Source organism: Penicillium daleae (genome assembly GCF_028827525.1).
Source record: "Penicillium daleae strain IBT 16125 chromosome Unknown utg000002l_segment0_segment0, whole genome shotgun sequence".
NCBI classification, from domain to species: domain Eukaryota; kingdom Fungi; phylum Ascomycota; class Eurotiomycetes; order Eurotiales; family Aspergillaceae; genus Penicillium; species Penicillium daleae.
The window spans coordinates 3,237,247-3,263,502 of record NW_026623150.1 but is presented as its reverse complement, the minus strand read 5'-3'; the positions used below and the strand labels follow the sequence as shown (position 1 = coordinate 3,263,502).

At 51.1% G+C, this 26,256-nt stretch overlaps 9 protein-coding genes across 9 annotated transcripts; 4 read left to right on the top strand and 5 right to left on the bottom strand.

The window, feature by feature from the left end:
- Positions 1 to 497: 497 nt before the first annotated feature.
- On the bottom strand, positions 498 to 6,380 carry N7458_002184 (dopey family protein; the record flags this gene model as incomplete). Its single annotated transcript, XM_056905567.1, has 6 exons — positions 498 to 1,766; positions 1,837 to 2,378; positions 2,411 to 3,528; positions 3,582 to 5,830; positions 5,892 to 6,041; positions 6,093 to 6,380. The coding sequence occupies 6 exons, from the start codon at positions 6,378 to 6,380 to the stop codon at positions 498 to 500; spliced, it is 5,616 nt and encodes a 1,871-aa protein (XP_056769674.1).
- A 339-nt stretch (positions 6,381 to 6,719) lies between these two features.
- N7458_002183 (guanine nucleotide exchange factor MON1) lies at positions 6,720 to 8,756 on the top strand (the record flags this gene model as incomplete). The annotated part of the gene is made up of 4 exons (XM_056905566.1): positions 6,720 to 8,162; positions 8,220 to 8,401; positions 8,459 to 8,693; positions 8,748 to 8,756. The coding sequence occupies 4 exons, from the start codon at positions 6,720 to 6,722 to the stop codon at positions 8,754 to 8,756; spliced, it is 1,869 nt and encodes a 622-aa protein (XP_056769673.1).
- A 797-nt stretch (positions 8,757 to 9,553) lies between these two features.
- N7458_002182 (proline iminopeptidase) lies at positions 9,554 to 11,426 on the bottom strand (the record flags this gene model as incomplete). The annotated part of the gene is made up of 9 exons (XM_056905565.1): positions 9,554 to 9,865; positions 9,933 to 10,029; positions 10,096 to 10,234; positions 10,294 to 10,314; positions 10,377 to 10,541; positions 10,597 to 10,682; positions 10,760 to 11,004; positions 11,084 to 11,319; positions 11,384 to 11,426. 9 exons carry the CDS (start codon positions 11,424 to 11,426, stop codon positions 9,554 to 9,556), a joined length of 1,344 nt encoding a protein of 447 aa, XP_056769672.1.
- A 416-nt stretch (positions 11,427 to 11,842) lies between these two features.
- N7458_002181 (pyridoxal phosphate-dependent decarboxylase family protein) lies at positions 11,843 to 13,324 on the top strand (the record flags this gene model as incomplete). The annotated part of the gene is made up of 1 exon (XM_056905564.1): positions 11,843 to 13,324. The coding sequence occupies one exon, from the start codon at positions 11,843 to 11,845 to the stop codon at positions 13,322 to 13,324; it is 1,482 nt and encodes a 493-aa protein (XP_056769671.1).
- Positions 13,325 to 13,463: 139 nt separating this feature from the next.
- Positions 13,464 to 15,605, bottom strand: N7458_002180 (putative Kelch repeats protein; the record flags this gene model as incomplete). The annotated part of the gene is made up of 3 exons (XM_056905563.1): positions 13,464 to 14,903; positions 14,960 to 15,105; positions 15,161 to 15,605. 3 exons carry the CDS (start codon positions 15,603 to 15,605, stop codon positions 13,464 to 13,466), a joined length of 2,031 nt encoding a protein of 676 aa, XP_056769670.1.
- Positions 15,606 to 16,020: 415 nt separating this feature from the next.
- On the top strand, positions 16,021 to 20,631 carry N7458_002179 (uncharacterized protein; the record flags this gene model as incomplete). The annotated part of the gene is made up of 4 exons (XM_056905562.1): positions 16,021 to 16,342; positions 16,403 to 19,890; positions 19,949 to 20,027; positions 20,084 to 20,631. The coding sequence occupies 4 exons, from the start codon at positions 16,021 to 16,023 to the stop codon at positions 20,629 to 20,631; spliced, it is 4,437 nt and encodes a 1,478-aa protein (XP_056769669.1).
- A 262-nt stretch (positions 20,632 to 20,893) lies between these two features.
- On the bottom strand, positions 20,894 to 21,996 carry N7458_002178 (uncharacterized protein; the record flags this gene model as incomplete). Its single annotated transcript, XM_056905561.1, has 2 exons — positions 20,894 to 21,751; positions 21,811 to 21,996. The coding sequence occupies 2 exons, from the start codon at positions 21,994 to 21,996 to the stop codon at positions 20,894 to 20,896; spliced, it is 1,044 nt and encodes a 347-aa protein (XP_056769668.1).
- A 1,322-nt stretch (positions 21,997 to 23,318) lies between these two features.
- N7458_002177 (telomere maintenance protein PBP2) lies at positions 23,319 to 24,849 on the top strand (the record flags this gene model as incomplete). Its single annotated transcript, XM_056905560.1, has 3 exons — positions 23,319 to 23,828; positions 23,891 to 24,773; positions 24,827 to 24,849. 3 exons carry the CDS (start codon positions 23,319 to 23,321, stop codon positions 24,847 to 24,849), a joined length of 1,416 nt encoding a protein of 471 aa, XP_056769667.1.
- A 362-nt stretch (positions 24,850 to 25,211) lies between these two features.
- Positions 25,212 to 25,950, bottom strand: N7458_002176 (uncharacterized protein; the record flags this gene model as incomplete). The annotated part of the gene is made up of 2 exons (XM_056905559.1): positions 25,212 to 25,705; positions 25,764 to 25,950. 2 exons carry the CDS (start codon positions 25,948 to 25,950, stop codon positions 25,212 to 25,214), a joined length of 681 nt encoding a protein of 226 aa, XP_056769666.1.
- Between the last annotated feature and the right edge of the window lie 306 nt (positions 25,951 to 26,256).

The following is a 26,256-nucleotide window of genomic DNA, read 5'->3' as shown; positions in this document are numbered from 1 at the left end:
CTGCCCTTGATATTTAGACTCGACCGAGGGATCAACCTAAATTCCGGGGCATGGGTAGTTCTTACGTTGTGGTGATGGTGGCGATCGAAGCTGTTTGGAGGAAGGTGACGTTGACAGGCGGGAATTCCGGCGCGGAGGTGGCTGCGGGAACCGGCGTTTCTATAGGAGAGAGCGAGTATACAACTGACCACTGAACAAATGCAGATGGACCTGCAGCCAACCCAACAAGACATGCATGGTTTGGAATAAAATGGAAAAAGATCAAGTGGAATCCACAAAAGAGTTGTCAGGTTCATACAAGTAAAGGTTAGGCCTCCTCAGGGTAGACATGCAATTGTACAGCCGACTCAAATACTCACACTGACGGCCGCATCCAGGAGTAAAACAGGTTCTCAGCCAAACAAACAGGATATAGTTCAGAGTTAAGCCACATAAATGCATAATTAATCGCTTTGATCTACAATCAGCTATACAGAGAAAAAAAAACCTTCGGAGGCTCAGTTTGCCATGGTGCTTTCGTTGAACAGATCTGCCAACAGATCATCTCGGCACACTCCGAAATCCACGCTCTCCATTCCGTACGTACTTTCAAACACATAGATACTCAACCTGTCAAAGAAAGGCCGCAATACTCGCTCAACAATCTCATCTTTTGCAGTTTCTCGGATCTGGTCTGAGATGAGCCAGGGTCGTTTGAAGCCACTGCGTACTGCAGGCTCCGTGGAGTCTCCAGGGATGGTCGGTGAGAACACACCGCGAGGTCCGAAGCTTTGCGAGACCTCGTCGGCTAGAGCGACTGGTTCCCAACGGTTTGGAGGGTACACCGCGTCAATCGTGTCGGTCACGAAGAGCCATTCCAGGAGCTGGAAGTCGTCTGGAGCAATCACCAAGAGAACGTCGAGAAGCTTGCAAGCCTGAAGCAGCGAATAAGCATTGTAGAGCTCTGACTGGGAGTTTCGGGGTACTGCTGAAACGGCTTCTTGTAGCTCGGCGTTGATCAATGGCCAGAACGGTGCAATTGCTGTCGCAGACGTCTTGAGAGCCACGGCACGAAGAACCATGAAAATCTCCGCCCGCGTTGCAGATGACGGTGAAGAAGCGCTGGTCGCAGCCAAGAGGTCTTCAAGCTTCTGGAGCAAGCCTGGTAGCTCTGCGACAAAGTAGTCGTCATTTGCCGAGAGGATCAGCAAAGCAATGCGGCGAAGGTTCAATTGCGCCTTTCGATCCGCTTCCAATCGCGCAGCAGATGCCCCAACACCAAACATAATTCCCGCCGCGCTCGGAGGTGGAAGGCGACTCAGGATCTCTGATAGGCGATCTTTATCTGCAAGAGTCCACTGCCGCAAAAGTTCCATCCAACAGCCCTTGATCAAATCCAGATGAAGTCCGAAGAAGCGAGTGTCATTGAAAGCATCAGAGATATCTTTCTTCCAGAGCTTTGCGGCGGCGGGCACTTTAGCCATTTGCTGTAAAATGACCATCACGTTGCGGTTGAGGTTATTGGGGAAGAGGCGGGAGCGAATAAGTGGTCCAACCACATTGGTGGACACGGCACTGATGGCAGTGTTGATGCGATCTGGATCACCCAAGGTTGTAAGGAATGATGACATGGAGACCGCCAAGATACTCAACATATCGTCGGGGCCTGTATGAGACACCGCAGTGCGGTCATATTCCAGAGATGACCTGGCCATGAGACCAGATTCCTGGTTAAGTCCAAGGGGCTTGCTAGTGAAAACAGCTGTGAGTAACCGCAGAACCACGTCCTATATATTGAAAAGTCAGTCAGAAAACCATAAACAAATCCCAAGTGGAGGAAGGCATGACATGACGTACACCGAGCTCCTTGCGCATACGCCGATCTTCACCGAACGTTGTGTTTTCCAACTTTGAGCCCAAGATAGCCGCAAATTCAATCAGTCGTGGGAGGATCTGGCGATGGGGGAATGGATTGCTTAGTACATCCCGCAAGAATGTTGTGCAGTCCGTCCAAATCTCATCCAGTACGTCATCATCCAAAGAGCGTGCATAGGCAACCAAGAAACTGGCAAGCTCGGATTCAGACAAGCTCGATGTCAACGATGACTTGCGGTTTTGATCTAAAGCAGCCGGATTCGTGCGCGTGTAGATCGCATTGAAGACAGCCGGGATGGTGATCTTCGGGCTTGAACCATCCAGGGTATGCAGAAGATTGAAGATGAGCGATGCAGTCTCTATATCTGACTTGGCCCACATTTCCACTAATGTCTCCAGACATTCAAGCGCCTCGGCGCCAAAGAAATGTTCTAGGATCCTCCTGGACCTGTTCCGCATACGCAGTGATGTGTATTGGAAAGATGCCATCGACTCAGTGTCAGGGGCAGTTGCGCTATTATCCCCTGCCCCCAAGCCCAAATAGAGAAGCAAAGACGAACGGCGTCCTGGAAGCAGAGTAGTACAGTCAATCGGTCATTGGCAGTATTGGTCCGACCCAGGCTGCCATCCGAATGGAAGACTCCAGATACCATGTTTCCAAAGAAGCCCTGGGGTTGGTCAGGGCTTTTCGCTGCTGGGGTATGTGACTCTTCTACCAATAGACGCTCGTGGGCATGCGCGATACATGTTTCAAGGCCCGTCAGTAGGGCGATTGTCACATGTTCCGAGCGATCTTGTGGCCAATCTTCTGTTTGTTGAAATGCAAGCTGAAGTCTCCCAAAAGAGGCTTTGATTTCCCTGCAAAAGCATTCGACAAGCATGAGAAGAATCTGGAAGATTGAGTGCGAGTAGAGTGGGAGTACTTCGCAGAGCAGGCCGATCCATTTATCCACAATATCTCGAGATTTTGCGGAACTAATGCCTTTGAGCAGACAGTCTAGGAGGCGCTCGGGCGGTCGTGGAAGTTGGGGCATCGACGGCGCTCTTTCTGCCTTGTCACTGGTAAAGGACAATATAGACGGGCTGGTCAATCGTTCACGTGAGGCGGCTCGCGGATCCTTCAGTCGAGGAGGAGGTGGCGGCAAGTACGCCTGTGCGAATCGTACTTTGAGAGCCGCTAGAAGAGCGTCGATGAGTGCACGTTGAACGGCAATGCTATCTCCTTCATTTGCCTCGACAAGAAGTCGATCGACTAGGAATTCATCGATCCCAGATTCGACTAGGTCTTCAGCACCAGGGCCCAAAAGAAGTTGTCGCATGAGATACAGTGCAGCGTTTTGCAGCTTCTCTCCTTCAGGCGTGACTTCTGTGGTGTCTGGCTCTTGGTCGCTGATTATTCGTAAGGAGGCCTCGAATATTGTGGCATGAAGGCTTTTAGAGTTTGCATTGTCATCCAACTTTGGGCCATTTGGCCGTTTCTCAAGTTGGCCGACGGTATGTGTAAGGAGTGTAATCCACCCGGGGTGGGACAGAGTTGAGACGATATTCGACGCCGTGCGCAGTAAGTAAGTGTATTCTTTGTAATCGTCTGGAGAGATCGCTTGGTTACTTTTCGCACCAGGGACATCACGCTCGAACAGTTCTTCGAGCTTGGAAACAACAACATGGAAAATTCTGCAGTTCTGTTAGTCTCCAGGTCCAACTGGGTCTTTAGCGGTATCTCTTACCTATGGATCGATGGGAGATCCTGAAGCCACTGTTGAACACTTTGGGAAACATCACCAGGTCCCTGTGACAAAAGGTCTAATACGATAAACAGTGGGCGCTCGAGCATCGAACATTGATAGGAGAACGAAGTCCCTCCAACTTCCAAGACTTGTTTGGGAGGCTGGTCATGTCCACCATGATGACTGTGGTTCCACAGGACGTAGAACTTCTCTGCTTGCTCTTCTGATAATAGGGAATATGAACCTGCACTAGACGCGTTGACCATGTGTGAAGTAATGGACGCCTCCACAAGGTGATCCACCCAGGAAATTGAGTGCAATGACCACAAACAGCGTACAGCCTCCACGTGGAACTTGGGGCTTGATGGTGATAGGTATCGCCACAGCCTTTGAACTAGGCCTGGAATAATATCTGATGCGTCTGGGTAGCTAACATAAAACCCAGGGCTCTGAATGAAGAAAAGGTTGGTCAGTGCAGAGGCAATGGTGGAAACAACTGCGAAAGATGCTGTTGTAGACCCTTCGGCATTTCTGGAGAGTCTTCCCGAGATTGCCTCAAACAGTCGTCTGTCTCGAAGAACACGCGACCTCGGAAGTTTTTGAAGCAATGTTACTAGGATATTGAGCTTCTCGTGAAGTGACGAAGTTGACGAAGTACTATCGTCGCCTTCCAAAGCCTGGATAGATAGCTCATGAGCTTCCCGAACGATCATCTCGCCAAGTTGCTTCGGAGCGAACGGGAGAGGTGGAAGCTCAAGACTGTTCTTGCTGCTCTCGTAGAATCGGTGAACCTTCAGCAGCAGTTCACCGTTCCGTACTTTTGCATCAGCGGTGTTAGACTTCTCAGAACCAGGCTTCTTTGAGAATGCCCGCTCTGTAAGAAGAGGTGCCAATGATGTGAGCACTTTGTGCAATGAATTGGACACGGCTTGCCTAGTTACAGCTGTTCCTGACGATGGCGCTTTCAAAGAAGAGAGTTCACCCATCTTGGCCAACAATGACACCGTCAAAAGAGGAACATGGACCTGGACCATATCCTCCTCTCGGACGTTGAAGTTTTCGAGAATAAATTCGGCCAGTTTCAGGTTGTGCAAGGCTTGACCGTTAGTGTTGTCGACATCTGACACACGAAAGTCAATTAGACCCAACAGCTCCGCAAAAATGACACTACTCTCGACGCCATCGAAGAAAGCGCTGGCACTCCTAAACACTTCTTCAAAGTGGTTTCTGGGTGCCTGTCCCTCAAATGATTGGACACTGTTCATTATTGGAAGAAAAACGGCCGGGACAATATAGCCACCAATCTCCCAACGATCCATCAAGGATAGCGCAATTCGGAAAGGCTTCGTCCTTTCATGAGGGACTATTGGGGACTGCTTGATCATATTCAGAAGACCGTTGACCAAGGGCTGCAGACCAACGCGGCTGAAGTATTGAGATTGAGAAAGTTCCTTGCCATCAATGGAGGTCGAGCGAGCCGTTTCTGATGAGAATTTTCGGTCGTCCGTCGAATGTCGCTCAGTCGCAGGCTCTGGTCCCAGGAACCACGCCCAGAGGCGGCGGTTCAAGCTCATATCTCGTCGGGTGACCACGCCCACGGCAGCCACGATCAACGTTCGCAAATCATTGTCGGCGATGCGAGACTGTAATATCGGAGAGTTCAGGGGCAAGTGAGTGACCAGCAGATCAAGGAAGTTTCTCTGCACTAAGAGCTGTTCATCAGAAAGACCCGATGCAAAACAACGAATCAATAGGCCTGGCTCTGGTAGAATGACAGAATCGGCAGCCGCCAAAATTTCGGCCGGTATGTCCTTCATATCGTTGCTATCCACTGTGCTTAGACGACGATCAGCGATGCCCAGCTTAGGAAGATAACGGTTCAGGTATGCAAGCACGCCGAGCCGTCGGCTGGAATTTGTGATCGAGGCCAGAAACAGGCATTGCCAGAAGTATTGCCCAGAAGCGCCAGCCTCGGACGTCCTTTGTGTCTCAAGTTGCCCAGATACATGTCGCAGCTTGTTGATTATCCGCAATGTCGGTTCAAAGTCATCACTTGTCTCCTCTTCCAGCCCAGGCAGTAAGGCGAGAAGGATTGCTTTCAGCGCGGGCCGAATAGCCCATGGTTCTAGGTCGACAATATACCCTTCTACCAGCGATAGAAACAGCGGACGAACGGTGAGCGAAGCGAAGGTCAAGGTCGGGGCAAGGCCAGGCAGGTACAGTGGGAGGTCATGCGACAGTCCCTCGAGCTAGATGCGAGGGAATTATATTAGTCGGGGCATCGCCAGCCAAATTGAGAAGTCAAAGTACCTTGATAAGCCCGAATATGTACGTATAAACTTCGAGCGCCTTCTGGTGAACGCCCGAAGGCAATGATGGGTTCAAGCATTGGGCAAGTCGTTTTGAGACCAAAACCTTATGCGGGACGACCGGTTGATCAGGAGGATGGTTTTGAAGCGCCTGAACGATACTTAGTTATAGAGCTTCCTGAGCCGTTCCACTTGCGCTCACCTTTAGCAGGCGACTGAGGAAGGAGATATAGTCGGCCCATTCTTGTAGGGCGTTATCGAACAGCGACAACGCTCGTTCAACGCTGGAAGCATAGCGGCGATAACTCTTGTCTTTCTTGAGGGATCCTATATTTGCCAAAACATCATTAGACACCAGTTCTATGAAGGGCGAACGAAGCTTTGCGGGAGATACAGACCTTGCTGTCCTTGTAGCCGCGTGCGCGTCAGGGAGCTTTCGGGAGCTTGCGGGGGAGTCCGACCTCGGAAAAGCGCTTGGATCAAGGCTCATGGTGCCAATGACGGAGGGTGAAATGATGTAAAAGCTGCAGAGCGCACTCCGTCATATTTAGGACATCGAGAACAACCCTAGTGGAAGGGGAAGGTTGGTGGTTTGACTAGGGTCAAAAGGGCCACGCAGGCGGCCACATTGATGTTTGTCCGCCTTGAGCTTCGCCGACTCTCCGATCGACGTCAGACCGTTTCCCCAACTCCGTAATACCACACGCCGACAAGCACACCCAGCGACTCAGGTGAAGTCTGTGATTTCTTGCGATATCGACGATGCGGGACTCATGATTTATTCCCCGCGCCCAGCGATAGCGTCCAGAGGCGCACGCCCATTGCGGGGATGACTACAACACCACCAGACTCTCAGAGCGCCCACCGCGATGAGCCTACCCACGAGAACTCGACATCTTTATCAGCTCCCAGTCCTTCCCGTGCCGAGTCTCGGGATCGCAGCCCCAGTCCAGAGGGGCCACGGCCCCCTCTGCCTCCACGACCGAACACCTTGAGTCTATTGAACGATGAGACGGCATCGCGGAATGCGAATCTGCAAGCAGAAGCAACAACGGCCGTTTCCCGGACGGAGATTGGTACACAGACTCCAGAAGCCGGAGGTAGTGCCTATTCGACACTGGCAGTGCGTGGTCTATCTAGAGGGCTAAAAGCAAGAGCTAGCCTTGGCCACTTGGCAAGTCCGAGAGGTAGCGAGGCCAGCGATTCTGCGAGCATTCGGAGCTCAATCCCAAACAGTGACGCAGGCGACGTTGAAGCCCTGTTCAAGGACTTTGTCGCGACGGCGCCTGTAGGTCACCCGGATGCAGCAAGCTTGCTTCATTTCCCTGAATTCCCCGCAGATTATGTGGATGACGATGACTTCATGGACGAGTTTGAGCCCATTGGTGAACTGGATCAAGATGCCAGCAACGCAGACTTACTTATTCGGCGGTGGAATAGCAAGCAGAAACACTATATGATTCTTTCCGCCGCTGGAAAACCAATTTGGACACGGCACGGTGATGGCGGACTGATTTCCACCTACGTCGGAGTCGTCCAGACCATCATATCGTTCTACGAAGAATCCAACGATCGTCTCCGGAGCTTTACTGCTGGGGATACCAAGTTTGTCATTGTGACTCGAGGGCCACTGCATCTTGTCGCTATCAGCAGGATGATGGAGAGTGGTAATCAGCTCCGACTCCAGCTAGAGGCTTTGTACATGCAAATCTTATCCACTTTAACACTCCCATCCCTCACTCACTTGTTCTCTGTCCGGCCGTCTACCGACTTGAAGCGGCCATTGCAGGGGTCTGAAACGCTTTTGTCTTCATTAGCAGACAGCTTCACCCGCGGATCCCCATCTACATTGCTGTCGGCCTTGGAGTGTCTCAAGCTACGCAAGGCGCATCGACAGTCAATTAACAATGCACTTTTGAAAACGAAAGCTACTAATCTGCTCTATGGTCTAGTGGTGGCGGGTGGGCGACTTGTGAGTGTCGTACGGCCGAAGAAACATTCGCTCCACCCCGGTGATCTGCAACTCCTCTTCAACATGATATTTGAGGCCGATGGCATCAAAGCAGGGGGTGGTGAAAGTTGGATTCCTGTATGTCTACCTGGCTTCAACAGCAGCGGCTACCTATACATGTATGTCAGCTTCCTCAATCTTCGAGGCGATGTGGACGACAATGAGGACATTTTGAAGGACGAGTCTGTCGCTATAGTCCTGATCAGTCCAGATAAGGAAAGCTTCTTCGAGATGCAAGGGATGCGCGACTCACTGATAGAGGTAAGGCCCACACCGGGAAACCTATGAGTCTAAGCACTGACTCAAGCCCAATTATAGCAAATGGAGAAGAGCGGCAGTCTGAAGGTGATCGCCGCTTCAATTGACCAGGGGCGCGCAGCTACCACCGACATTGTCCCCGGAACAGTAGTGCATCATTTCATATACAAGTCACGGGCGAACGTTCAGTTCACGATGTCGTCCTACTCTCCTGAGTTTACCTCAATCTCTCGCAGGCGAAGGTTAGTAGCCTTCTTAACCACATCAGACTGAGTTGGTTATCTAACATTCATACATAGGTTAATGTCCGTATACAATAACATCCACTCCAGTATCCATGCCAAGAATAGCCACGTCAAGGTCCACCACTGTGTATCACGGTCCGCGAGCTCATTCGCATGGATGACCCCGATTTTCGAGCTGTACTGTGTCGCTGAGCCCAATGCAAATCGAAACGCGTTGGTACAGAGCGCCAGTAAAATTGCTCAGTGGGTACAGCAAGAGGAAGAAAGGCTATTCATCATTGGTGGCGCCGTAAGTACTTTCTCATTCGCCTTGATTATTTCGTGGGGCTAACAGAATTGACAGGTTTTTTGATCCCCGATATCTCAACTCTTGCTAGCTCGGCAGGATCCCGAAGAAGAGCGCTTTGTACATACAACGGTGGTCCAGCGGCCTGAACATGGTGCCCAGCTTCAAGGAGATAAATTCCACTAATATCTTGAAGATGCTTTGGAAGGGCGCTCAAAGGCTATCCTTACAGCATCTAGAAAGATTTTCGACATGCGACGGGCCCGAATTTGAATGATCGGATTCCAGACTTTTGTGGACCTTGGCCGAATTTCACGGAAATAGCACTGTACATAACATCTTTAGCTTCTTGTAATCATAATACGGCGGACTATATGGGCAACTTCCCCAAAACCTCAGCCTTCGCGTAATTACGAATTAAATTGAATGGATTCTGTAGAGAGTGGAGACCAGAATCATCTTCTTGTTCTAGTCCTTCTTCCTATTCTCCTCTCTATTTGCCTTGCCTTCCCCCTCCTACAGGGAGAGGATCATGGTAGATAAGGGTATAGGATGCAATCAAAGGTATTTACAATTTCACTTCCAAATTCTCTTCCAAATTCTCTTCCCCAAGGCCGTAGAAAACGCGGTGAACGTACTTAGTAGGATTGTGTAGTTTCAGCAAGATTGCCCTATAGTCCGCCGTACATAGTGGACGCTAAGATTCTCGTGGAATTCGTGTGCTGTTCTGTATGTCAAAACTGGATTCTGCTACTTCACTTGAGATCATCTAGTCAACAAGACTGCCGCAAAATAACATGATGCATGCATTCGTAACTAAACAAGTAACGCTCAGAAGCTAGATCCCGCGGCCAAACACTCGTTCAATCAATAGAGTCGTCACGAAGGTTGAAGAGCTGGCGCATCACCTCGCTCGACTTGCTGCGCAAAGCATCGTGGTACATGGTGTTGGTGACGAACTGCTTCGTCCCTTTGATCTTGGCGGCAGTACTGGAAGCCAGGTCATAGTGTACGTACATGTCGTCAATGTAAGTAGCAGCATACACGGGCACCTCGTTCTTGGCCAATTGAGTCTCATCATACAAGGCTGGCCAATCGCTGGTAGTAGCGAGGATATCAGCTACCTCTTTGAGCTGCTTGAGCTCCGTGTACGAGTCGAACATGTCTTTGAAGACCTATATGAGATGATATTAGATATGGCTCCGTGTTATGGGCTTTATTGTAACAGCTGGGGGCTCTTACCATCTCGCCGGTGAAGTAGATCCGGGCTTGTGAGTCGGAAATTTCGAACTGAGGGTTTTCTCCCCGTCGTCTATCAGCCGCCCAAAGTGAGGGTTTGCTGTGAGGGAAATATTAGTAAATTCCATTTCAAGGCATTCCAGATTCCAGAACTGGGATTGTTTACCCTTGGCAATAGATTGCCTCGTGCAGGATGGCGTAGATGATGTTCTTATCCATTCCACCATTGCTATCAATGACAGCGAGAGTTGGGACTGTAAGAGAGCCAAAGATCTCAAGGTCGTTCCAGACTCGTATGACAATTTCTAGGGCCAAGGTGAGTACGCTGCCTCTTGTTCGGGTGTCTATGAGAGTAGATACGTACCATGCAGAATATCGAGTCCGCCTGGTTGACAGTTAGACCATACATTCCAATATACTCCAACATACGTACTCATAATTACTTACCGTGGAAGCCAAAGATGAGTCCCAGCTGCTGGAAGCGGGCTGGGGTCAGCCAGCCGGAGGGCAAGGCAACCTGGTTAGCCGCCAGGTACCGCATGATTTCCCGGACACGCTCGACATCCTCGGGGAACTTGGCATAATATGCCTCGTTTCTCTCCAGCACCTTCTCTGTTGACGTGTCAGTCAATCAGTATCCCAACTATTACTGTTGCAAACCGCCTACCATAAGTTCGTGCATAGACTGGGTCTGGATTGTCAACAAGAGGCGGTAATCCACCGCAGATGAAAGCCTCCTTTAGGCCCTCGGGGCTTTTATCAAACAAAGACAATCAGCAAATGGCTCGACAATGTGAACTTGATCAAAATATAGACCGACGGGGACAGACAATTTGGACAAGTAGGTGGCAGCGCAGAAACCGCCGAAGCTTTGGCCGATAATGCTCCATGCGCGCTGACCTTCTGGGTACTCCAGAGTCAAAAAATTCCGAATAGCCTCGCAATCACGGACAATGTTGTCGGCACGGAATTTTTTCAGATACTCGGCTTGCTTGATCGCGTCCCCCTGACGAGCCAAGGTCCCCGCAGTGAGGGTAGAGCTAAGGCCAGTGCCGCGCTGGTCCAGGAAGAGAACCTATCTAGTGTATGAGTAAAAACAAACCCGGAGTGCACATTGCATAAGTCATTCCAGAAAGACTTAAGTGGGTTCGTACTTGATAGCCTTTGCTGAGAGCTGACTCAACGAAGCCGTAATTTTGCGGGGCAGCGCATCCAAACCCCGGGCCCCCCTGAAGGTAAACAAGCCAGGGCAGTTTGGGCTCCTCTTTAGCGGGCTCAACAGGCTTATTCAAACGCGAGACGCTTCGGGCAAAGAGTCTCAATGTGCCGTCGCTTGGCTTACTGTAGTCAAGGGGCACATCAAAGAACAGCTCGGCCACACGAAGCTTGCCTAGAATTTGGTCAGTTGTCTCGATTCTCGTATCTCTCGGCGATACAGATAGCCAGATACACACCTGGCACATTGTGGAAACGTCGATCAATCAATTTCGCAGCCATTTTTTGTCAATGTTCTTTTTATTTCTTTTTCATGCAAATGGTTGGGGTCCAAAACGGCGAGGAGAGTGAGTGGATTGACTGCGGAGAATCTGAGAAGCGCCGTTCCATTGGACGCTGTTAGAGTCGCCAGAACTTACACTTCTCCCACCTCAGCCTCGTGCTGGGACTCAACCTCCTCCTCCCCCCCCACGACTCCATTTGCAACGAGCTTAGCTTCGGACATGGCCAATCAATGCGCATGGTAGTCTTTCCTCTAGGCAGATAAGATTGTTTAGCTCCACAGCATCAGCTCCCAGGATCGTCCAACCGGAGTCTTCATCCCGAACACAGTGCAAATCCCGACCGGATTATAAATAAAGATCTAGCCCCCGTCACCCACCTGAGCCAAATATACCTGAAGTGATATCTGATCAACAATGCAGGAACAAATCGTACAAGATCTGTGGAAAGTGGCCCAGGGCAAATGGGAATCCGGTGTACTCCCCAGCAAAGACAGCTTAGCTCGGGCGCGGGCTTCTCTTCCTACGACACTGTCAGCTACCGGTACTAGCCTTGAAGCTGTTCAGCGGCACATTTTGGATGATATTGTCCCAGCATTCAACGGAGGTAGTATCAGTCCCAACTACTATGGCTTCATCACTGGTGGAGCCACGCCAGCTGCACTCTTCGCCGATAATGTGGTGTCTGCCTACGACCAAAACGTTCAAGTACATCTCACCAACCACTCCATCGTCACAGATGTCGAGTTCAGCGCGCTAGGTCTTCTTGCGGATCTTATGCGACTAGATCGATCCATGTGGCACAACGGCACCTTCACCACGGGTGCTACTGCAAGCAACATCCTCGGCTTGGCATGTGGCCGTGAATATGTTCTGCGCAAAGCCGCGGAGAGAAAGGGAGTCCAAGTGGACAGTGTCGGAGAGTTCGGTTTATTCGAGGTATTGCATGCTCTAGGACTTTCTGGAGTCCAGGTGCTATCGACCTTGCCTCATTCATCCCTGGTGAAAGCAGCCGGTATCCTGGGTATCGGCCGTGCCAATGTACACAACGTATGCTGTGCCGACAACCCGCTTCACTTTGATATCGAACAGCTAGAGAAGGAATTAGCAAGAGCAGACAAAGTCAGTATCGTGGCCGTCTCCTCTGGAGAAGTCAACACTGGCCGCTTTGCAACGACAAAGGAACAGTTGTTGCAGATTCGCCAGTTGTGTGATAAGTACGGGGCGTGGGTTCATGCAGACGGGGCATTTGGAGTATTCGGTCGCATCTTGGACGACAGCCCGGAGTTTGCAACGGTTAAAAAGGGAAGCGAGGGACTTGAACTAGTGGACTCGATCACTGGAGACGGCCACAAACTCCTCAATGTCCCTTACGACTGTGGATTTTTCTTCTGTCGACACCCAGAACTGGCAGCCAGCGTCTTCCAGAATGCCAATGCTGCCTATCTAGCAGCAGGATCCTCGGATGGGCCCGCAATTCCGTCGCCGTTGAATATTGGAATCGAGAATTCTCGCCGCTTTAGGGCGTTGCCGGTCTACGCATCTCTCCTCTCCTATGGGAAGCATGGATACAGAGACATGTTGCAGCGCCAGATCCGCCTTGCTCGAGGGATTAACGAGTGGATCTTTGATCACCCACAATATAAAGCGTTGCCAGAGGCATCTTCCAAATCAGAGCTTCTCGACCAGACCTTTATGAGTGTCCTGTTCCGTGCCAAGGATGATAACCTGAACCGTGAGCTGTCAAAGAAGATAAACGATACCTCGAGAATGTTTGTGTCTGGGACCAGCTGGGACGGTGCTCCCGCGACTCGGATTGCAATCTCGAATTGGAGGGTTGATGTTGAAAGAGACTTGGAGCTGGTGACTGGAGTTCTCGCTGAGGTAGCTCAACTCTAGATGCGAATCACGGTCATCAAGTGGCGCAAAAAAAATATGTATCATCAAGCATTTTAATGAGGTAGCATATATAACCATGTGATCCAAGATGATACAACGAAAATTCATTTTGACGAGAATCTACAATCTTTTCAGGTTCTCACCGACGACGACCTGCTCCACCCATATTTTCGGCGCGGTCGTTCATGCTAACAACCTCTCCAATGCCCGCAGCTTCTTGTTCATCCTCCAATGCCATAATCTCTTCACGGCTATCCCACCATTTCTCTTCCGCCAGATCGAAAGCCCCCTTTCGCAACTCCTTCACTGTTTTATCCTCAGCCTGGCCCTTCCACCTCAAAGCCTCGAGAAGTATATTCTGCCAGTCTTCGGAGGTTCGACTGTAGAACTCTCGTAAGCTCTCGAAGGGGCGAGGCTGTGGACGAGTGTCGACGGGCAGGTCTGATTCTTGTTCCTCCACCTCGAGTTGTTCCATGCCCTGAGTGACCGAGGGCACAGTCACCTCCGTGGGTGCGGGTGAAGAAGTATCCACAGACATAGCATCCGCTCCCTCCTCATCCATGTCTTCATCCTCTTCGTCCTCATCATCATCCATCTCCTCATCGCTGTCTGCCTCGTCCAGAAGGTTCCAGTTCTCAGGCTCGACGTAGAACAGTTCTTTCACGCCATCGAGCTTGACCAGATCAATCGAATACATATCATTGAATGTGAATTCTCGGTCACCCTTTTCAAACGTGCCACCATAAATGAAAAGTGTATCATCTTGTACAGCAAGCTGAGCATTGAATCTCCGGTGGGGCATCTCGAATCGAACAATTGCAGGCTTTGCCGGCTCAACAGGCTCCTCTTCGGTCTTTGGTGTGCTCAGTTGCATGAAATCATCATCGTCGTCCTCATCGCGAAGTCCCTGCTTCGCTTCTAATGCCTTCAGATTCTGCAGGAGCTCTTCCTCGTCTGCTTTGCCACGATTGCGAGACTTGTTTGCTTGGTTGGCTTGCTGCTTCTTGCCTGCCGCGCGTGGGCGACGAAGAGTTAATGGGAAGAATCGATTGCGGTCCGTGGTCCAAGCAAATAATGTGTCGAAGAATTCGCTGTCGATGCCCTCCTCGGTCAACTCGACGTCGTGAACACCACCGAACATAATTCCGCGGCCCTTGTGGTAAGCCATGGTGCTACCCACGCGCGGTGGGTTGGGTGTGTTGGCAGGCTTCTTTCTCCGCTCCCAACGGATAGCTGGACCTGTCGAGGCTGCTGCCGATTCAGTTTCCGGCGGAGTGATTCTCAGGAACCAAGTGTCTTGGTGGACCATGGGTCGGAGGGTCATTTTCTGAGGGCCACCTTTGCCTTGCTTGCCGGCCGCACCACTGGCGGCCTTGACTCGGGAGTAGCCACCATAGATCACGGCACCAGTTTCATGGGGCAAGAATGAGAATGAAGATCGAGAGTCGGGTTTCTGGGAGGCCGTTGTCAAAGTGGGGTTGAACCAGGCATACTTGGAGCAGTCGTAGATCCAGAGATCCTGCAGATATTTTGTCTGCTGGGAAGTATCCTGGAATCCACCGAAGAGAACGATGTAGTTCTAGATCTTTAGTTAGATCCATGTTGTGCGAAAACATATTCTGCGCGAGGGGATACCTTGTAGTAGGTCATTCGGTGGCCACTTCTTGCAGGAGGGCCTTTACCCTTGGTCTCAAGACGAGTCCATTCTCTAGTAGCCGTGTCCAGATGCCAAAAGTCGTTATAATGGTAGAAAGTACCCTGCTTGGGCGACGAGAATTCTCCTAGTCGCAGTCAGGTCTGTCACAGAAAAGTTTGATCCATAGAATAGAATCTCACCTCCGAACAGGTACACGCCTCCGGAATTACCTCCGCGGCACCACGCATGTCCACTCCGAGGGAGAGGAGTATTGGGACTCGTCACCTCCTTCCACTCGCCCCGATCAATCTGGTACACGAAGAGATTGTTGAAGAACGTCGCATGGGTTCCATCGAAGTACTCTCCGCCGAAAAGCAGAATCTCATTCCGGTTTGATGGAGACGCAAGGACAGTAGCAGAAGACCTCGGTGCCGGGGGACCCGATGGCACTTCTGTGACCTTCAAGAATTTGGCCTGCTCTTCAGCATACTGGGCGAGGATCGCATCGAGGTCGGCATCCTCGGCGTCGCTATCGACATCCTTGCCCTTCGCTTTCGACCTTTTCTCCTTCTGGGCAGTCTTCTTGGACTGCTTGGCTGCCACACGCTCCTTGTGCTCGACAGACTTCTTGTTTTTCTTGCCCATGGTGAATTGTCGCCTGTTGGGTAGATTTTTTTGGATGTATCAATATTTTGTCTGGGCCGCGGGGCATATGTTAAAAAGCTTTTCCCCACATACACACTTATCGCACTATAGCTGAGATGCGGTTTGTTCAGATCACCATGCTGAAAACACACAGAGATAGAAAAATTTTACGATTACGAAGAAACTATTCATCTTGATTTTGAACTTGATACAATTGAACTAGATTTATGTTGGAATATATGGCTTAGTGATGCGCTCGAGGCCAGCCCCTTCGCTTCTTATCAGTTGGACTTGACCGCTCACGTGCAAGACGCGTCGATAGGCTTCCGACGGCGCGGAGCATCGACAATTCGGATCAGACACCCAGACAACGAAGAACGTCAACAGATGAAGGCCATGAGCGACGCACACCCCCATGACGAAAAATAATCTCGCCCTACACCTCAAATGGCTACTGAAACAAGGGCCGTCGCTGTACCCCACGTTGTCCACCGACAACCCACCAATTGATCCCGGCAGTCGCGTCTCGCAGCAACCCACTCCACCATCCGACGAAAACGAGTTTCTAGACCAACTTTTGGAGGATGCTGATGACGTGAAAGATGAGAATATGGCAAGACTCATGCTCGCGCCGTCGTCCGAGAGCAAACCTCGAATGCTCAGTCGAGGCGATACACGGCCACCGAGTTCACCCACAACGATCAAAAAGCCCTCTTCGTCAAGAAGTGTAGTTCAAGGTATGCTCGTTTTCCAATAGTCAACAAATCGCGGGCCTAACGCGAAGTTTCTACCAACAGAGTCGTTCCTCGAGCCGCCCGCGTCGTCCTTTAAGAGCACGCGATCAAAAGCCACTCCAATTCGATCAGACCGCAAACCCGCAACGTCCCCATTTGATGCGATCGAGTCTATTGATCTGACTGGAGACCCTGATCGATTCCTACCTTCAACTTCAAACCTCGACTTAGGAGAATCACGACGCCTGTGGACGGAGGACTCTGCATCGCGCCAACCCTCACTTGAGAAACGAGGAAAGAAACGGAAAAGCGATGAGTACACTTCGGATCTCCTTTCGCCTTCGAAACATGCGAACAAAGTACGGTCGCCTCTGAAAGCCAACAAACCCTCCATTTCAAAAGACGTTATACCGGAGATACCGAGTCGAACCAGTCGGGTAGACCGTTCAAACGGAGTGAAACTTGACAAGCCCAGTTCGCCAGACCTTCCGCGGAGGAGCCGAAAGCGAGAAATTGCGGACTCTGATGAAGAAGACCTGTTTGGTGATAGTTGGCTCAATGACGACGATATGATCATTGATGCCAATACAGGGCTGTATCCAAAGCTCCCTGCAGTGAGCCCTACGGATGATGGGAAGGATACGTCGGAGCCAGATGTTGAACGACAAGCAGCACGCAAAGATAAGAGTCCGAAGAAGAAGCCCTCAAAGCCCCAGCCGCCCACTTTAGGAACAACGGTGCCAAGCTCACAAGCCAAAGATGAGAACATCCTCAAGTTTATGGCTCTTTCTTCGGAGGTCCTAGAGAAGGCGATTCAACGGTTACAGCAAATCCTTCAGAAGAACGCTGAGGTCGTCTACGAACAGGCGATGGCGGGTCGACCAGCACCGGAATTGATTGCCGCAAACAAAGACCTCGTCTCGCAGATTCAAGCAATTGAGTCATTGCAAAGACAGAAGCATTCACACAACGATTGCTCCGCTCGCAAGGAAACCCTCAAGCGGGATGTCATGCGTGTAATCTCTCAGGGCTTAGATCCAACCACTCTTCCGGAACTTTCTGAAAGCCGAGCAGTCGAGGCAGAGCTGGAGAAGGTAGAATGCAAGATACGCGACCTTCTTCCACGAGCCAAAATATTCGATCTTGCCGCAGAGCTTGGTGCAGATTGCCAAGATGCGCCAAGTCACGTCTCACTGTCCAGGGGGCAGTCTGAACACTTGACCTCGAGAGAGCCAGCGCCTGTGTATCAACGACCCCAGCCCTCTCTTTCGAGCTCGGGGAACGTCCAGGAAGGTACATGGGTACCTGACCAGATTAACCGACCTCGAAATGGAGAATCCTTTGTCTCGCGAACCATGGCTTCGCCAACAATTGACTTCGACGAATTCGATTGGAGCGACAGCGACGATGAGATGCTGGAAGTGGTTGGGAGTTTTGAAAATCAACCCCAGGTGCCTGTTCGGGAGTCCACACAGAACCGCAAGGTGTTTGCAGAGACATCTGGAAACACATCTCGCATGCCTATGCCTCCTCCGAAGAAGTCACCTGGCCGTAGCAATTTCTGGTCTAACCATCCATGGTCACAGGAAGTGAAAACAGTGCTGAAAGACAGATTCCATCTGCGTGGGTTTCGTCCAAATCAATTAGAAGCTATTGATGCAACTCTTGGCGGCAAGGACACTTTCGTCCTGATGCCAACCGGCGGTGGCAAGTCTCTGTGCTATCAGCTTCCTTCTATCGTTACGAGCGGCCGTACACATGGCGTGACACTGGTTGTCTCTCCGCTACTGAGTTTGATGCAAGATCAGGTGGATCACCTTCGAAAGTTGAACATCAAGGCCTTCTTGATGAATGGTGAATCAGACAAGACCGAGCGGTCATGGATACTTGGTCAGTTGTCCAACGGGGATGGGGAAGGCTTGGAGCTGTTGTATATCACACCAGAGATGATCAACAAGAACCAGACTTTGGTCAGGGCTCTCGAGAACCTTCATCACCGGAAAAAGCTTGCACGACTGGTTATTGATGAGGCCCATTGTGTCAGCCAGTGGGGACATGACTTCCGACCAGACTACAAGGAACTGGGTGAAGTCCGAGCCAAGTTGCCAGGTGTGCCTGTTATGGCTCTGACTGCTACGGCAACAGAGAATGTCAAGGTAGATGTTATTCATAATCTCAAGATGACCGGATGCGAGGTCTTCTTACAGTCCTTCAACCGGCCGAATTTGACCTACGAGGTGCGGCCTAAAGGGAAGAACGATGAAGTGCTCGCCAGCATCGCCGAAACGATCACAACGTCTTACAAAAACCAGTGTGGAATCGTTTACTGTCTGTCGCGCAAGACATGTGAGAAAGTGGCTGATGACCTTCGCAAAAAGTACAAACTCAAGGCCGCACATTATCATGCTGGCATGAAATCTGAGGCTAAAGCCAAGGTGCAGAACCAGTGGCAGAGTGGTAAATCACATATTATTGTTGCCACCATTGCCTTTGGAATGGGCATTGACAAGCCTGATGTACGATTTGTCATGCACCACAGCATTCCGAAGAGTTTGGAAGGATACTATCAGGAGACTGGACGTGCTGGTCGGGATGGTAAACGTTCTGGTTGCTACCTCTACTACGGGTACAAGGACGCTGCCACTCTTAAGCGCATGATTGACGAAGGCGATGGCAGCTACGAGCAGAAAGCCCGGCAAAAGCACATGCTTCGCAACGTCGTTCAGTTCTGCGAAAATCGCAGTGATTGCAGACGTGTGCAAGTCCTCGCCTATTTCAATGAATATTTCCGTCGCGAAGACTGTGGGAACTCTTGTGATAATTGCAAATCTGATTTGGTGTTTGAAGTTCATGACTTCTCTCAGCATGCTGCTTGGATCATTAACATCGTTCGCTGGTTCCAAAACCAAACCAATGAAAAGGGCCAAAAGGGGGAGAACGTGACTGTGCTTTACTGCGTGGATATTCTACGTGGTGACTTGAAAAGGGCCAAGTCCCCTTCGCACAAGAACATTCCATGGTACGGGAAGGGGTCTGACCTGGATCGAGGTGAAGCAGAGCGACTTTTCTACCGTTTACTTGGGGAGGATGCTCTAGCGGAAGAAAATGTCATCAATGGGAAGGATTTTGCTGTTCAATACGTCAAACTCGGTCGACGTGCGACGGAATTTGAAACCGGCCAGCGTCAGTTGAAACTTCAAGTACGCGTGTCCCCCAAAGGCAAAAGCAAGGCAGCGGCACGACCAGCGCAAACGTCAAAGTCGGGCACCCAGGCTTATCCTCAATCCACAATGGTGTCATCCCCAATCCAATCCGCCCATGACCGCCGTCAGGCTCGATCTCAACAGCGAAACAGGCGCGTCGACAACTCTTCAACCGACGACGAGAGTGATGGCTTTGAGCCTCTCCGAGTCGCGGGCAGGCCACGGAATGAGAATGGTCATGAAGTGGGACCTCCCATCACAATTGATCAAAAGATGGAGCGACTGGATCATCTTCATCGTGCCGTTGTGGAGGACTTCGAAGTGACCGCAAAGAGGTATTTGCAGGAGGTAAGAGCCCAGCGTGTGCTTCTGGTTGTTTCATCGTACTCACTGTCATTTCGTATAGATTGTTGTGGAGAAGGGCCTTCGATCCCAGCCATTCCCCGACTATATCTTGCGAGATATGGCGATCTCATTTCCGAAGAGTAAGTTTGACAATAGAGCTCGTACTGATAGGGTATCGACACTGATTTCTCTACAGACCTCCCAGAGCTTTCTGCTATTCCCGGCATCGACTCTGACAAGGTGAAACGTTATGGCCGTCAGATCTTGAGACTGGTGGACAATGCCCGGCGCCGCTACCACGAATTAAAGGATGAGGAAGAAAGCAATGGCATTGTTCCTGATCCCAACCATCACAACGTCATCAACCTTAGCAGCAGCGATGAGTACAGTGATGATGACCTTTTTGTGGATCAAAATTCGACTCTTGATCTCGATTATCCTATGGAAAATCCTCCCGACAACATCACTAGCCGTTATTTCCCTCCCGCGCCGTCACCAGGACTTGATCCAGGTGATGATTATGAGCCTGGCCATGCAGCGTCGAGCTCAAAGGGTGGCAAACGCTCATACGCGAAGCGACCTCGACGAAAGAATAGTGGTTCCACCGGCACCTGGAAAGCCAAGGGAGCCCGATCCAGAGCCAAGTCCGGCGGTGATCGTGCTCCCAGTAGGTCTTCAGCTGCACCTCGAAAAACCGCCAATGCCAAAGCCTCCAAATCCACGATTGGAATGATGCCCATCTGAAATTCTTTTACCCTTTCTACCCCTCCCTCCCCCCCCCCCCCCCCCTTTCTTTCTCCAAATTTCACGACTCGGCGTTCTTTGTTGTCTACGCATGGAGCATCTAAAGGCGTTTCTCATGTTCGATTTCAGGGTTGCGATTACCCATGGTTCGAGGAATACTCTCTTGTGGTGTCTTGTAAAGTATTACGTTAGGTTAAGGACAGGATATACGTAGACATAATGACCACATTCCGTTTGGAAAATTCCATAGCGCTCATCAAGCTTAATCACCAAGTGATCGGCCAAAATCGATTAGTCGTAAACGTCTCGCATCTCGTGGGTGGAACTGAGCCACTTTTGCTCGCACAAGGAACCGGGAGGCTGCTGAATCTCGTTTCAAATCGATGTACGATGTCCCAGCTTCAAGCAGAGCATGGAGTAGCTCATGCGCCTCCGTCGCCGAAGCTTCGCGTTTGTTTGTCGGGTTCGAACCATCCGTGCTGCGACGAAGGAATTGGTCAATTCGCTGTTGATTCCCATCTTCTTGCACAGGGGTCTCCTTTGGTTTCTTGGGCTTCCCATGGGCAGTGTAACCCGCTTTCAACGTCGCGTCGGACACCTCAAGGGCATCACCGACAGTGGGACCACCGAGGTCTTCAGCCGCGAGCATCGGCGCTAGAGACTCATCAATGAATTTGTCCAGCGACTTTTTGAGATCCTCAGATGCTCGGTCCAGACTTTGGTTCTTCTTTTTCTGTTCTCGAACAACCTCCCGTGCTACTTGGGAAGGTGTTTGCTCCTGCTTTCGGATATTGACACTGCGTATCCGTTGAATTCGCTCTCGAAGTCCAGTGGAAATGGCGCGTGAATCACGAAGATTGGCTTCTTCGATGCGGAAGCGCTCGCGATCTGCAGAAAGTCTGTCTGCAGTAACCAGAATGGACATTTTGCCTTCCTTGATGAGCTGGAAAGTCTCGTCCGTCGCAATTAGTGCAGGCAAGACGGAGTCTGTTGTTGGCAGGTCATCCTCGGCTAGCACCATAGATTCATATGCCCTTTTGGCGCGTCGAGCTTGAGAAACGCGCACCCAAGTGTCGTCATGATTGTCCAGAAGACCATGAGAACCACGACTTTCTCGGAGCTGAAAGTTTCCCTAAATGTCAGCTATATACATATCTTTCGCCAAGGGGCTCCACACACCTTTTTCAGTTCATCCTCTTGTCGACGAACTTGCTCTTGAAGCTGTTGTAGGGTCCCATCGAGGCGTCGCGCATATGCATGCAGGGCCGTTGGACTAAACGGCTCTGTGGAGGACTCCTTCTCCGCGGCCTGTCGGTTCTGAACGAATTTCTGAATTTTCTGCACGGTTTCCTCTGATATTTCCATGTTTGCTGTGAGCCATGCCCTGTTTGTATTCAAAGATCGAAAGCTGGGCGACTCGAACAATGGTCAACCTGCCAAACATTCGCGACGCGTTGATATCATGTGATGTGCCAGTCGGCCGTTGAGTGATTAGGTCATCAAGTCTTGAAGGTTGGTTAGTTACTAAAATAATAACTATTCATCTCTAGCATACTCTCTTCCGGAGAAAGGCTTGCTTGCGCTAAGGTTCGATCTCTGATAACTAAATTGTTTATGTCCTTTTCTAGAATAGGTCGTCCACAGTCACGCGGTAGTCTGGCATAAAACCATGGCTATATACAGTCCTTCAATAAGGGGTTGCGAATACCTTAGGTCCCGCGTTCCAAATTGTAGAAGAAAAGCCTCTCTAACCTGGCCTACTAATTTTGAAAGATGTATCTTATGTAAATTTATCAATGATTCTTTGATACGTCTTTTGATACGTCTTTTATATATTCTTGTTTAATGATTAGATTGAGGAAATTCTACTCCGTCGTATAATCGAGTTGTATGGTGTATCTAGTATCTAGTCGTAAAGGATGTTCGAGCCCTCTAGATAGCGAAATAGACCGATTAACTATAAGAGATGAGATAGGAGATGAGACTACAGTAGAACGGGGATAGGAAAGAAGATCGAATTATACTTACAAGTTAATTGTAAACAACGGTCTTCTTTTGAGTAGATGCTTACTGCCATCTCCAAGTGTCCCCACCGCCTGCCCCTGTCTCACGTGACTCAACAACTCGCCAACCCAACTTCACCTCATCCTCGTTTCCTCGTGGCTACTTCTTGTCCTCACCTCCTCGCCTTCTTCCTCATACGACTTCTCTCATTTTCTCATCCCCTTTCATCCCAGCGTCCCCTTTCCTATTGTCCTTCTAGGCTTCCTCTTGTGAATTACACGTCTGGAGGCAGCTGTCGTTCAGATCGCGCATTCCCTGGTTTCCTGCTTTGGACCTCCCTACCCGTCGCATCCAACACCGACACCCTTCATCTCCCTTCCATTCTGTTCGCTTTCTACCCTCGAACAATCCCCGGCAGAATATCCCGTGAAGCTCCCCTTGCTGTTCAACTGACGAGCTTCATCCATCACCATTGCTCTGCCCTTTCTTCCGTCGGCACCAGCACCGTCTCTCCACCTCCAGCCTCTTCACAGCACCAGATTCCCCCCTGTCGCCAAGCACCAGCACCTTCTGTGGGAACCCCTGGTGTACATAGACGATCATAAGAAACGAAGAAAGCAGATTTCATTCTTGATATCCGACTCTTTTCACGTAGGTGCGGACAGATCAGCACAGTGATTACAATGTCGGCCTCTCCATCCAACTTGCAATCGACCAAGCGTCCTCTCGAGGACCCTTCCTCCCCCTCGGGCCCCAATGACCAGCCGGAGGCCAAGCGCCCCGCCCTTGATAAAGTAGCACGCAGTGACGCCGAGGCCGAGGCCGAGACCGAGGTGTCGACCAACCAGATCCCATCTGCAGAGGACTCAAAGGATACCCAGGGCGACACCGTTGTTCCCGATGCCCCCAACGGCAAGAGCCACCCTGAGACTCAGCCCATTCAGTCGACCGCTTCGCACGGTGAGCGGGCTGGTTCCCAGTCGGACACCCACCCCCCACAGGACGAGTCGAGCTGGATCCACATTCGAGCCGTGATCTCCAGTCCCGAGGCCGCCACGGTTATTGGAAAGGGAGGTGAGAATGTGTCCCAGATTCGCCGCATGTCCGGCGCCAAGTGCACCGTTAGCGACTACTCCCGGGGCGCCGTCGAGCGGATTTTGACCGTGAGCGGCGCCCAGGATGCGGTGGCCAAGGTAGGTGTCTTTCGTTCCATCCAGTCGCGAGTCAGGAAATTTTGAGAAGCTAATCCTCATAGGCCTTCGGTCTTATCATTCGTACCCTGAACAATGAACCAATCGATGCCCCTTCCACTGCCCAGTCCAAGACGTACCCTCTGCGTTTGCTAATCCCCCACATTCTCATTGGTTCCATCATCGGCAAGGGTGGTAGTCGTATTCGCGAGATCCAGGAGGCATCCGGTGCGCGCTTGAACGCTTCTGATACCTGCCTCCCTCTTTCGACCGAGCGCTCGCTGGTCATTCTTGGTGTCGCCGATGCTGTGCACATCGCAACCTACTACGTGGCAGTGACTCTCGTCGAGCAGCTGACGGAGCGATTCGGCGGCCCCGCAGCCTCGGCCTACGCTACTCGCAGCGGGGGGCCCGCTGGAGCCGTTCCTGGCGGCATGCAGGTAGTCCCGTACGTGCCTCAGCCCGCTGGCGGCCAGTACGGCCACCCAGACACCTTCAAGCGCAACCACCCCCACCCCAACCGCGGCCAGCCCGGTGCCTACGGCGTCCCCTACCTGCAGGGTCAGGCTCCTGCCCCCGTTGCCCAGCCCGCCATGCCGTACGGTGCGGCCCCGCACACTCCCTACGGTGGCGCTGCCCCCCACCAGCCGAATCCCTACGTGGGTGGCCCTCAGCCTGCTGCCGGCCGCGGCGGTGCTCCTACTGCCCCAGCCCCTGTTGGTGGCGCTATGCCCGGCCAGCCACTGACCCAACAGATCTACATCCCTAACGATATGGTGGGTGCCATTATCGGTAAGGGCGGTGCCAAGATCAATGAAATACGCCACCTGAGTGGCAGCGTGATCAAGATCAACGAGCCTCAGGAGAACAGCAACGAGCGTCTGGTGACCATTACTGGTACTCAGGAATGCAACCAGATGGCCTTGTACATGCTTTACTCGCGACTCGGTCAGTGCCTTTGATCCCCCGCGTATATCCTTATCATACTGACCATCATATAGAAAGCGAAAAGCACCGCGTTTAAGTTCAACAACTTTTCATCTCTTGGGAGCCTTACCGGCATCGCGCTCCAAAAGTCTACGGTGGTTCATGATGATTCTGTTTCTCCTTGTTCTCAATCTCACACACGTGTTTTTGACCTTTTCTTGTTGTATCTTATTTGAGGCGTGTGCCCTGATCCCTGCCTCCTAATAACCAATTCACCTATGCTCTTCTACCCTATCGCCCTTCTTCCCTAGCAGTAGCCCACACCCAATTTCTACCTGTCTATCTTTCTTTCATCGCCCGATTCACCGTCAATCATTGATTCTTGCTGGCCAGCGTTTCAACTCGATGGAACCCTTCCACGGTGGCCTTTGATTCTATTCCCTGGAGCAACACCATTCTCTAGACTTTCTGGAATCTAACATGTTTCATCTCCAACCCAGGTACAGGGGGAAGCAGTTTCTCTCGAATTGGCGCGATGCCGTCGATGAACTCCTTTGTCTGCTTGGCATCCTCATGGGCCTCCATGCTCTCCCATCCCACGGCGAGCAAGTGGATTCTTGCCTGCCCGCTCGGACTCTTGTCATGCTGCACCGTATTCGGCCGGTCGACGTGACCCATTGACCACGATCGCGGCCTCGCTGCCTGTGGTAGCTGGACGATCAACGCCGTGCGTAAGTTGATCAAGTCAGCGTCCAGCTGTCGAGTCTCGGATGCCGACAGGTTATTAGGGACTGGTAGAAAACAAAGCTCAGTCACCGGGTTCTTAGTTAATGTGTCGGAACTGCTGATGGGTGGGCTGAGAGTCGCATAGATTGCCGGTATAGGTTGGTTCTCGTCGGCAAGGAAGGGCTTCAAAAGTGACCCGGTTATTGAGCAGCGGGCATCCGTCCAGTCTGATAGATTCTTGTTTAGTAACAATCCTTCATAGAAACATGACATTATATGACGCACCAATCACCCATACAATCATACTCGGTTCCTCCACCGTGCGACCCCAGGCCGAGCTATGGTGGCCGCTCTGTTGCTGAGTGGCGCGGAACAGCCTGAGCAGGCCCGCGCCCAGGTCGCTGGCGGAGTCCTCCGGTTCAACATCGCACTTCACCTTGAAGAAGATCAACTCACTACTAATTTGGGCCATCGCAGATTTTCGTGCGGGGAAGAAAGAGAGGCAGGTAGTAAGGAAAGTTTTGAATTACGAGGCTACAAACAACCTTAATGGATGGAGTCGAAGTCAGGGGACTGATGTCACACCGCGAAATGATGTCAGTGTCCAGAAAGTGAAAACAAAGCACAGCATTGAGTTTTGAAAAGCGAAGCATCTATGTACATCTCTTATGGGCATCCGATCTTGTTGCCCTCCATTCCAATGAAAAAGAACCACGCCGGGGACATAAAAATATCGAATCAAAAGCAAAGTCCCGTATGCCAAATTATGAGAAGGAAA